General features: G+C 34.7%; 1 protein-coding gene across 2 annotated transcripts in view; it reads left to right on the forward strand.

Moving 5' to 3' along the window:
- Nucleotides 1–12854, forward strand: part of SYT10 (synaptotagmin 10) — a 55426-nt gene that overhangs the window by 34821 nt on the left and 7751 nt on the right. For both annotated transcript variants that reach the window (XM_016121526.2, XM_016121527.2), the window contains exon 4: nt 10668–10788. In XM_016121526.2, the coding sequence (XP_015977012.2) occupies nt 10668–10788 (121 nt within the window). The remainder of the gene's footprint in view (nt 1–10667; nt 10789–12854) is intronic.

Raw genomic sequence — 12854 nt, forward strand, 5'->3', positions numbered from 1 at the left:
CAAGAATGGCAGAAACTACTATTGGTAGATAAATATAGAAAAGGAATGACTTATAACATATTGTTTTATATACATTTTATCTTTAAACTATGGGAGTATAATATTATTCAAATTTTTAATTAACTTTTCCAAAAAGTAACAATTATACAGACTAATGTATTTTGAATATTTAAATGTAGTTTTCTCATACATACTCAAGAAGCCATTGAAAGTATAAAGAAAAACTTTCTCTTTGCTGAACAGAACTAACTTCATTTTGCATATTTAGTTACTCATCTATTCAGTGAACATCTTTTCAGCACAATCTATGTTTTAGACACTCACAAGAAAGGAGAATGTGTAAGCAAAACCACATTGACCTGGTTTATAGCTATAAAGTACTTGAATCTGTTATCTTCTAAGGAACTGACAAGTATTGTTTAAAGAGTAGGTCTTGACATGACAAACACAAAGAAATCATCATATTCATTGTGCCGACCATTTAATACTAAATGTTCCAGCTGAGCTTTGGTTTGAATATATTTTCTTACGGATTATTAAAATTTCTTTAAATCTTTAAAAAATAGTTTTAATTTGTCTTCTTATTTCTAGTGATATATTTTTCATTCTTCTCCCAAGCATCCTGGGTCTATCAGAGGATCAGAAGAATACTATATATATATTTTTGCATTTATCTGTCAACGAATTCTCTTCTAAAGTTTGTTAATCTTGGAATAATATCTACCAATAACATTTTAAAGAGTGACAAAAATGCAGCCTCATTCTTAGGAAAAAAATGTGGTGGAAAACAGGGCAGTAGGGTATAAACCTTTTCGCTCAGGGGCTGCCTCACTAGTCTTCCAAGTGCATCAGGCAGTATTGGAGCCAAAGCCCTGCAGACAGGGACAGTGAATCCACATCTGCTCCTCTGTGAAGATTCCTAATTTTCTATTTCATCTCTGCAGTAAACCTGACTCTGGAGTGTCACAAACATCACATATGATAATGGACCACCATTAATTGATTATTAACTCAAAAGATGCAAATAAGTTTCACAAACCTATCTATAAGTTTTTTAGTCATTTGCAAGAATTGATAGTATCTATGTTGCAATATAAAATTTAATTTAAATTGAGTTTAAAATAATAGAGTCCACCATAGATTACCACAAAATTATGGGAGTTTCCAAAACCTGATTTTTATTGACCTTAACACCTGCTCAACTCAGGCAGACTGCTAAAAGGAACTTTGTCTCATGAATATTTGGTATTCAATAAATGTCTGGAGTTTATTATATTATTTTTAAAAATTAAATCACATCTACGTACATTTAGAGGACAAAGTCTCAGTGTCTGTTCAGTCTCTTTTGACTACACTTTGTTTCATGTGAACTATTACAGGTAAATTGGCTTTTAAATAGCCCACAACAACAACTACATTAGCCTGTTATTATCAGTTTAAGCAGTAGATTTCTTTTCTGTTTTACTGTTCTGAAGTAGTGTTCTGTTCCACAAAACAAAAAATCAAAGTTAATGCATATCTAACACTTAAATTTGTACCATCAATTTTAGACTGAATTCAACACTGATGCCATACTTTTTAAATAAAGATAGAATTGTTGGGTAAGCACAATTGTGGTATTTCAATGATAGTCATTGAGAGAATATCAGTTAAAAATTGGTAGCCAAAGCTAACCATATTGTAATTATAATATTTAGGGTTATTTAAAAAAGCAAGATGGTTTTTTCCCCCAAATTTATTGCATCTACATAATTTTCAATCTAAATTTCTACATTGTCCTACTTGTAAACATAATAATCACCATCTAGCTTCTCTGTCATCCTTGGGGGTCTCTCTCTCTCTCTCTCTCTCTCTCTCTCTCTCTCTCTATCTCTGTATCCATCTCAGTCTGTCTCTCTTTGTCTCTGTCTCTCTCTCTCTTTCTCTCTCCCTCTGTCCTCCTCCCTCCCTCTCTTTTCTCTCACTCTCTCTGCCTTCCCCTCCTTCCTTCCCTAGCAGTATCACTTTGGGTAAGTTGCTTCACATTTCTGAATTTGTTACCTCATCTATATAAAAAGAAGTTTATAATATCAACTTCACAGTAATATTGTGAAAATAAAATGAGCTAATAAATGTGAAGTTTTTTTTTAAGTTTAAAGTTGCTAAGTGCCATTATCTATAATCTTGCACATAAAGAAAACAGCTATTTGTTATCTACTCAATTACTAACATCCCAATTTCATTCATGTCTTAAATTTCTTACCCTAATATTTAAATTTCTTAAAAGTATCCTCATTTTTTAGAAAAAAGAAAACGAGAGTTACTTATGTTATACTCTTTAACTCAATCTTGAATTGAATAAAATATAGCAACATTTTAAAAAACTATGTGATGACATATATTGCATGAAGTCTTTCTATAAAGTAACTAAACCAAAGATCTTACTGACCAAATATCAATTTTCTTCATGTTTTTTGGAGTGCTTTTAAATGTTAAGAATTCTGCACAATCCCACACCCTGTGGTAAGTAAAGGCATGTTTTGCAAGTGTAGGCATCTATCAAAGATCAGTCTACAGAAGAGCATAGATAATGAGAATAGAAAATTCTGCCCAAATAGGCTGTTGTCATATCAAGTAGACTGCAAATGTTTCCACTCGTTATCTAGTTATGTATAGAGGAGCAATTGCTATGCCTTGCCCATTCAGAAAAAAATAATGGCTAAAGATACATTTGGTAATAGAGGTTGATTACCTGTTCTGCCCACTAATAGAACAAGGAACTTATTAAATCCATCGATTCTACAAACTTTTATTTAGGTCTCCTATTTACCAGACACACTTCTGGATGTTATAGGGCATAAAATGTTCCTGTTTTGTGAGGCTTACATCTGTATTTGCAGCTGCTCCCCAGCATGAGCATCACCGCCTCGGTTCCACCTCAGAACATCAGGCATCAGATTCTCCCAGGAGCACTGGTCCCTGGTGCCAAAAAATTTGGGGACTACTGCTCTAAGGGTTGCTGTATGCAGCATTATACCAATTTCTATGCCCCATCTATAAATAATGATTAATGTTTGAGAATAAGTCTCCAGTTCCTCTCACCAAGAAGCTTAAGATATTTCCTAACTAGTATGATAAAGGGAAGGAAGAGTTCTTATCAAATTTGTATCCTCTTCTTATGTTCTAAGTCGCTCTTGCCCAGTGTCTGTATTAGGCTATCCCCTCTTTGTTTCAGGCTCCTCATGACATAGGTGATTGTAAGTATTAGTTTGTTAAGTCCAGAAAAGGCTGTTTGAAGGTCTCAGCTCTGTTTCTACAGCCTGAGCACTTCATGGCTGCTGGTAGATAAGTCTGTGACTGTATAGGATGGGATAAAAACTAAATTATTTTGGCAGACGGCGATATTTCCCACTTACATTGAGAGGCGAAAATGGTTCTCCTACTGAGCAGAAATTCAGCACAATTAAATGGGATCCCTGGCAATAATATCTCTGGGTTGCGACTGTTAATCACTTAATGCTAGATGGGGTTTGTAATTGCCCCACCTCTAACACTGTCGTATTCTCTGCTCTTTTCTGCTCTGACTTTAGCAAAGTTTTACCTGGACTTTGTACCATGGAAAAGCACAATTCTTAATATTGTATGTTTAATGCAAAGTGCATTTCTTCTTTCTTGCAGAAATGCAAGCAGGTCTTGTTAAAGGGCACCTGGTACGCATTTCTCTATCTTCAAGTAAAGATGGCAGGAAAGAATCAATAATGAAAAATGTGACATAAAAATCTAAGAATCTAACTAGGTTTTGTAATCGAACCCTCCTTGCCTGTTTCTGCCCCCACCCTCATTGAACATGATTGAAATCTGATCTAATCAGAATCACTGGGCAAAGGAGAAAGAGCAAGAGGAAGTGCTGTTGGAAAATTGTGGTTCTTTGAAGGAAAAGAAGGGAAGTGAGCTAGAAACTGGAGGTTATAATGTTAATTACATTTCCTAATTGTATTCTATCAGCTTCCTCCCCCTTCCTCCCAGGGTCAGTAGACTGTGCTGGTGAGTTGAAGGAGATGACCAGATGTGCAAAGAAAAAAGGGATTTATGCACCTTAGGGATACATTTGACTCTGAAATTCCAGTGTGCCGTAGAATTATCTCAGATCACATTAGACTAGACAGATATGTAGAGAAATAAAGTTCAATAAAACTAATTGATAAGTATCCTCTAACCTTAGCTTCCCAAATCTTAAGTATATCTTTAAATGGCTCAAAACTGTTATGACTATTAGTTTATTGTACTTTTAGGGCCACCTTATATGGACACGGCCTTGCACAGTTCCAGGACATTCCACTCACAAAGCCCACAACATCCATAAACAGTGTTGCAATTTGCTCACTTGTGCCAGCTTACTGAGTGATCTTCACTCCTTCAAACAGATGTCTCTGCAGACACTAAACTCATGACCAAGCCTGATGCTTTTATAACTACTTCATTCATTTATTCATTCAATAAATGTTTTATTAAGCATCAGCCTAATGCTAGTCACTGACCCCAGAAAAATTGTTTTAAACAAGAAAAAGAAGTAGTATCTTTTTGAGCATCTACTATGTGTTGGGCTGCAAACTGGACCTGTGACATAAAGTATTTTTTATATTATCCCTTTGAAATCTAAATGCAACCCCTACAAGAAATTGTTAGTAAGCAGGAACATGTATCTCATCTCGATCTAAGCAAGTATTCCTGAAGAGGGTTCATTAGAATGAGGTCAGTATGTTGCCATTTAAATTATCCTCTGGCATTGCCAGAGCCAGTGGTCTCAATTTGACCTTCTGGATATTGTTGGAAATTAGGAACCTTAAAGCCTCTTTTATATGTATCTCCATCTGTTTTTAAGTTCCTTTACCTTTACTCATTCTTCAAGATTCAGATTAAATATCACACACCCCTTAAGTCCTTCAAGATCCTCAAGAGAAGAATCAGGTACTTTTCATCTCTGGCTCTATAATTAAAACCAAAGAATCTCTCTGAAAAGCACTTACAACACTGGATAAAAAAAAAAAAAATAAGCATGTACTTTAAAACTATGCAGATCTATGTTTTTCTTCCAGCTTGTCCCCTAATTAAGTGTATGATGTTCTGAAAGGTTAAGTGACTTGACTAAAATCATAAATCCTATGAAGAGAAAAAATTTTGTCTGGTCATCAGTGTTCCACTAGTTACTAGAAGAGTATGTGACATTTTGGATGCTCTTAATAAACACAAGCATGCTAATTGAATGAATGTTTAGAGATTTTTTTAGATATTGACAAGGCATTTGATAAAGCTAGAGTGCAGTTTTGGAGTTGTGGGAACATGTGGAGAAATTTGTAAGATGAAGGTAGAAAAAAAATCAGGAATTAGATTGTCAGGGACTGAATGTGTCATGTTGAGGAGAGTGAACTCTGTATTTTAGGCCAGAAATCCCAAGCCCCTGGGCCATGGACCAGTACTCGTCTGTGGCCTGTTAGGAACCAGGCCCCACAGCAGGAGGTGAGTGGCAGGCTAGTGAGCAAAGCTTCATCGGTATTTGCAGTGGCTCCCCATCACCAGCATCACTGCCTCAGCTCCACCTCAGATCATCAGGCATTAGATTCTCATAGGAGCACTGGTCCCTGGTGCCAAAAAGATTGGGGACCACATTTTTAGGCCCTGTGTGTCCAACTCATATAAGAGAGTAAAAAGCAATCCCCTTGAGATTTTTAGCAGAACCAGGGGACAGTATGAATGACACTGCACGTTATTATCCTATGTGGGTGGTCTTTCCTCATGAAACCTTAACCAGATCAACCCTGAAAGTCTCTGCCTTAGGGATCACATCCTTCATTTAGCACATTGTCTGGAAATCCAAGTGATAACCATCTTTTATGACCATTTTTTCTTGAACTTGAAATCGAATTATGAGCATCAATTTATTTTTTGTGGTCTTTCCAATGAAGCTCTACCAGCTTAATAGCAAACAAGTTCTAAAAGGACCTCGCATTCCCAAACATGCCTGAACTATATATATTAATTAGCTTTCATTTTACCGTGCTTAAAATTACAAATTTTAAGAGCTAAAAAATAAATTAGTTCATCTCCTTGAACGCTCTCATGTTATACCAAAGAAACTGAGATCAAGTGATGTTAAGTCGTCTGTTCAAAGTTAAAGTCCATGATTTGCTTAGTTGGGAAGAAATAAAAATTTTACAGTAGTTTGAATCCAGTAGACCCACTCCAGGTCTGCATTAACTGTAGCTTCATTTTGTGAGCAGGTGGGTAAAGGACTAGAAACTTGATAAAGAAGCACATTTGATCTAGTAACACATTGTTTGACAGTGTGTGGAAAACCGTCTATTTTCTTACCAACCAGGAAATGTGGAAGGCAGGCTGCATTTAGAGTGCTAAAGTGGATGTGATAACTGATGTCACCATGACAACCAATTGTTTGTTTAAAGGCTTTTTTCAATAAGTCTTAATGATTCTTACTTTCCAATATATCACTGAATTCAAAACTTTCTTCAGCCAACACCTTCCTACGCCTGTCTACTTCAATGGCCTCTCTCTTCTTTTTCCTTCTTAATGTAGCCTTCTCAAAATAAAGAAATGTTTTCAAATATTATTTTTATGACTATTATTATTAACCATAGTATTCACATACATTATTCTTTATCTTCCCTGTAAAATTCCATGTCTTTAATTCCTCATCCTCCACTGTAAAGATTATTTCCTTACAGGAAAGCTTCCCTTAGTTTTTCACCCTCGGGTATTGAGCCTTTAATGTGCATCTTCTTCATTTCTTGCATTCATTTGCTGTAGCTTGATCTTACTATTAATTAAGTTAGTCCTGAAATAGGATGTGGAGTGCAACTATCTGTATATAAACTTGTCTTTCAAATGACTTTTTTTTTTTTATCTTGGGAAGCCAATACAGTAACTGTTCATGAGCTTGAATATAGCTTATCATCAGGAAATAATCTTTACCTACCCAGCTCTCTCTGTGGAGCCAGCATGAAGAAGTCAGATATTCGGCCCCTGACCCAGCCTTTTCTTATAACTCCTTCCTCCAAGTACGAAGTCAGAAGATTTTCATGGCGAATGTTCAACCGAATACATTAGTGTGTATGAGAATGAAGTAAAGGTCTTCTTATCTGAAAAGAATTTTATAGGACCCTATATTCTAGACTTTATAGCCAGCTTTCAAATGATTTTCCCAAAGATGCAAGAGTTTTTCAAAGGTTAATTTAGGAAGCTCATGCTTATAAAGAATTATAATAAATGAGATTGCTCACAAGTAACATTTTCAGAAACTCGAAGTCTTTCTCATTTTTAGCCAAAATTAGCACTTCAAATTTTAAGGATTTTGGATAAAAATAACTGAAAAATAGTGTACATTTCTCTGCCTTCTTAAACAGGAGATATAGGACATTTTTCCTTAGCTTGAAGACTCAGTCATCATTTTGAATATTAATGACTGTTTGAGTCTGTAATAAAATGCTATTTTTAAGTTACTGAGGTAATATTAGCGTTCGTTCCCCTTGATACAAAAGGACCTTTGTACTATATAGCCAAGGCTCAGTGCCAAGGTTATTGTTATCTTTTTTAGAATATCTGCTTCCATATATGCACATATATATGTATACACGTGTTGCGTTTTTGCGGTTTCATTTATCACTACCTTCACTAGACCTGCAGCTATTAGTTTTCCCATCCCAATATTTCACGTGTGAGTTTTGACACATGTAAATTGATACATCGAGTAAACATTCTCGTTATTTTTTCTAAAATAATAGTAAATAAGTGTTGAGTAAGAAATAATGTAGTCTCCTTATATAAGGTAATTTTACTGCATATTTATGCCGGATGTTCAGTAACCTTTCAACTTATTTCCTGGTTGTTTGCTGGGCACTAGAAGGCTCAGGTTGTTGAAATCGAATATGGTTTTATAAACTACACCAGTCTGGGGAAGACAGAGAAGAGGCAGCAGTTAAAATTTGGTGAGCTCTCTGGAGCTGGGCCATCAACACAGGGCAGACTTGGTGGTGGGTACTGAGAATTAGTGCATACTGTATAGTTCAATGTATTAAAGCCAAAATCTGGAGTTCTTTTGTTACATCTGTTATAGAACCTTCTTAAAAGTCATATAGCCATTTACTTTTGTTAAGTTCATTTCTCATGATTATCTCTTAGACAGCTTTCAGAATTAAAAAATTGAAGAATATTGGTATTTATCTTAGAGAATGTTCTGCCCTTTTCATATCCATACTTCTTGAAGAAAAAATATAATCTAATGAAGAATCAAATTTTTATGCAGTTATTATAGATGCCTGTTATAAATTAACTTTTCACCAGCCAGTTCTTTCCAGTTTTCTTAAAACTCCTATTATATCATGTAGTTTAAATATTTAAGTAGATTTCTTATTACTGTAGTATGCATCGAGCCACCTAGCCAGTCATACAGAGCTGCTCAGAAATGTCCTCAAATAACGCTCTTTGTTTTCAGTTTATTTGCCCTAATACATTGGTCAACTCCTCATTTTAGCCTCTTTATATTTACCAATGCCTGTTAATAACTGATAATCAAGATTATTTTGTAACTGGATCCATGGAAAGGATCTACAAAAATTACTCTCACATATTATTTAATGTGTAAAAGTAAAACCATGTCAATCAGATACGTGAAAATATGTTTTATTTTCTAATTCCTTTAGATGTCTCTGTTCGTATACTTTATTTCGGTTTGCATGTGGTGCATTTCCTGTTAGATTCTAGACATTTCATCTCTGAGATCATTTCCCCTATTTCTTTTCCAGCTTCTTTATCACCACCCCCACCATATTTCTTGGTGTAACTTGATATCTTGCGCTACATTCATAAAGCGATTCTTTAACTTTTACCAGCTAATAACAAAATATGTCTATTATAATTGACTTCCTGGAAGGAGAATATCCAGTGAGGGAAGGGGGGTACGTCTGCCAGACAGAAAACTTCAGCCCATTGACTCAGCCTAAAGAAACACTTGGAAAAAAAGAGAGAAAAGGAGTGAACCATCAGATAAAAATAGAATTCAGACATTTTCTTAGCTTTTTACAGACTAATCCTTTTTCAGCTGAGATCTTCAAGGGCAGGATTATGCTATGTTTATCCCTGTAGCTACAGCACCTACCAGTGGGCCCAGCAAATAATACTCAGTACTTCTTGGTGGTAAAAAGAATGAATCCTTGAGAGTAGGTTGTACTCTTCCTACTTTTTCCTCAGGCCTCTCATATTGGATCTTGTTCACTATTTTGCATCTGCAACAATACAACAGCCCAGAGGAGACTCGGTAGGATCTAACCTCCTTATAAAATATTTACTTTACTAATTTTCTCAAAAAATAATAATTACATCCCTTGATTAATTTTTTTCATTTATTCAGTTCTTACTGAGCACCTGATATATATGAGGTACTGCTCCACATGATAGTAATGCAGCAATGAACAAAACGGCATCCCTTATCATATGCCAGACACTGTCAGATACCTTGGGCTTTGTTGACAGTATCTTATTTAATGATTAAAACTCCTGTGGAGTAGGTATTTTCTTCAATTTGAAAATGAAGTTTCACAGATTCAAAGCTTAACTAAATTTCCTAGGATCTCACAGCTAGGAAGTAGAAAATAGGAACAAAACAAAGTTTAACTGCCTCAAAGTTTATGCTCTTAATTACTAGGCTCTATTGCTTCTAGATCATGAATAAAGAAATGGAATTACATAAATCAGAACCTGAGCTGTAAGAATATGTCCAATAAATGTTAATAGCCTGTCATTAAGAAATTTTAAGAACCTAGTCTTTCGACCTGAGTGCATAGCAACTTATTTCCCCCCAAATTATGTCTACCACAAGTTGTCTTACCAAGAACGATTTGATTAAATCCTGTAAACAGCTTTTTAAGAGAAATCCTAAATGTGCATTTTCATACTCATTTTCATTTGTTCTAATCTATGCAACTATTGTCAGCAAATGTATCTATATCAGGGTACTGTGGACGGTCTGTTATAAATAAAACAAAGCAGATCGGTTTTTATCCAGATTAATTAATAATCTTTTTATTCCTTAAAAAAAAAAAATACACTGAGCGCCAGTGTATTATTCCAGTATGGTTGTGAGCCCTTAGAAGGTTTTAGGCAGGAAAGTGAAATAATTCAATTTGTATTCCATAAATGATCGCTTTGGCTGCTGGTAAAGATTAATTTTTGAGACAGGAGATTAATTTTAGAGATTAATGAAGTATTCCTGACAAGAAGTGATAGTGGCATGAATGACAGGAATAGAGCTGAAAACAAAGTCACCAGTTTGGGATATATTTTGTAGATAGTGCAGAGAGGACGTGATTCGAATATAGGGGCGAGGGAAAGAGAAGAATAAAGCTAACTGCTAGGTTATTGGCTCTAGCCTCTATGTGAATTATGATATCATTTACTGAATTTGGAAAGACTGACAGAGGAATCAGTTTTAGAAGATGATCGAGAATGTGTGCAATCAGCAGTACAGTTTTGACTGTATTAAGTTTGAGATTCCTATAAGAACCACAAGTGGAGATGTCAAATAAGCAGCTGGGATATTCTCTTTTCTTCCTCTGTTTTGTATTTTGTTTTCACTATCTGGTGTTTGAAATTGCTAACATTACCAATTGCCTTTCTAGGAGAGTATAGACCTGGGTGAAATCATGTTTTCCCTTTGTTATTTGCCAACTGCTGGACGTATGACATTGACAGTCATCAAGTGCAGAAATCTGAAAGCTATGGATATTACTGGCGCATCAGGTATAAACATCACAGGCCAGTGGGTCAAGGGTATATTCCAAAATAAAGTATTCCACGTACCCCAAATTATATACAGTTATTGAATTATTGAGTTCATTTGTCTGCAGTGGGGTACTGTAAAAGTAGAAAAAGACATTACCAACTAAAGTATACTTCAAATCACCTCTTTTATTTACATTATCATTACAAAAATTTTAAAAGGTATTATCAAATAGGTTGACTTTGAACTTGGGTTTTTATTTTATTTCCTTCTTTGCTGATTTAGTTTTTTTTTTTTCTCAAGAATGCCTAATTTACTGTCTATTCCCTACTTCCAAATAGTCACTTGCTTATAAAGGAAGACTCTTGGACTTTAAGCCATTCACTTAAAACTTTCATTACCCTACAAGTGAGGGCTATATGAAAACATATTTAGACTGAATTTATTTCTCTCACTCTGATCTGCAGAGAACTAACCAGTTTCCAAGACCACCACTGACATTCCTATCATAACCTTTCTAACTAAAAATTTGGCAGCTAAAGGGACTGGAATAAATAAAGTAAATGGATGCCCCTTGAAGTTTCTTAAAGACATTCTTGAAAGAAATTTCTCTTGTGCCAACTTTGATAAATTGGTAAAGCCATATCATGCTCTTTTATTTCTTCATTTAAATCACTACCGTCCTGGAGGATTATTTATAATTGACTATGTGAACTTGGGCATATAACAAGGTCAGTAGCATTTGTTGAATTAAACAGAAATAAGAAATAAGTAAAGGATGACATAAGGGATTATTTTTAACTTTGTGGTTCTTAAGAACAAAACTAAATAAACTAAATTTGCATTACAAAAAGCATAAGGAAACTTTTAAGTTCTTGTGTAGAAAGAGCTCCGGGATTTACCAAACGATTAAAAAAAAAATGAGGTGCAAAAATAAATGTAGATCTTATGCTCCTTTCTGTGTAAGACTGGAGATTTTTAGAATATATATTTTTGTTGCTGATATTTGCATAAAGATATACTGGAGCAACACACAAAAACTAAAGAGTAGAGAGGTATAGAGACAGATGAGAGAGAGACTTCTCGTTGGACGTCTTTATCATTGTGATACTTGAACTATGTCATGATTTACCGATTCTTTTTTTTTTATTTGCAATACATAGTTGATATATAAAGTAAATTTCACATTTATTTTGAAGTAACCCAAGAGAAAGTTTTGGATCAACAAATGTTGAAGAATTGAAGATAAACAGTGTTATTGTTTATTCTATTCTTTCTACCATGTATCAAAAGAGATAAATTTTTGAGACAAGCAAATAGTATCAAAGTTGTAATTAAGTAAAAGATTACTTCATTATTTATATGAAGGTTTTCGTGGGAGGAATGAATGCTTTGAGAACACCACCAAATTAATTCTCACAAAGGGCTTGTGAATCAACTAAGGAGTCAGTAAATTATCCTTATCATGAGTAGAGTAGAGAAATGTCACCAGAGACATAATGGGGCATCATAGAATAAACCAGGCCTCGTTCCCATTGTTAACAAGAGGTGTAGGCTTGGAGGATCATACTAAAAAGTAGATCACAAAAACGAGCTTCTCCTGTAGAACATACTTCATATTATCAAAAAAAAAAAAATTTTAAAGTAAATGGAAAAACTGCCATCTTGAACATTGCCCTTTTAACTTTTCTTCTACACACCCTATTTCTAGCCACAAAAAATGTTTTTACCCCTTAGTGGAGATGCTTATGAATATGAAGATATATTTTTCTAGAGCTCAAAAAGCATTTGTTTGATCAAATAAATTAATATTGCCATTGTTTTGCCCTATTCTAAGGAAAAAAGATTTATTATTACATTGATGGAAAGAGAGAAAAAGTGGTGGTGATGTTACAGGTGGAGAGTGACCAGAATGAAAAAAAAAAATGAAAATAAAGATTGTTTTAACTATCTAGCATGCTCACTCCAGTGCCAACTCTCCCTCCTTTTAATAAAAATGTAAACCTTTTTAAAGAAACTTTGTGTCATACTGTGCAATTTTCTATACTACTGTAACAGTTGTTCTCCTTAAGGTGGCAGGAGTAAG

Source organism: Rousettus aegyptiacus, unplaced genomic scaffold (genome assembly GCF_014176215.1).
Source record: "Rousettus aegyptiacus isolate mRouAeg1 unplaced genomic scaffold, mRouAeg1.p scaffold_m13_p_2, whole genome shotgun sequence".
NCBI lineage: Eukaryota > Metazoa > Chordata > Mammalia > Chiroptera > Pteropodidae > Rousettus > Rousettus aegyptiacus.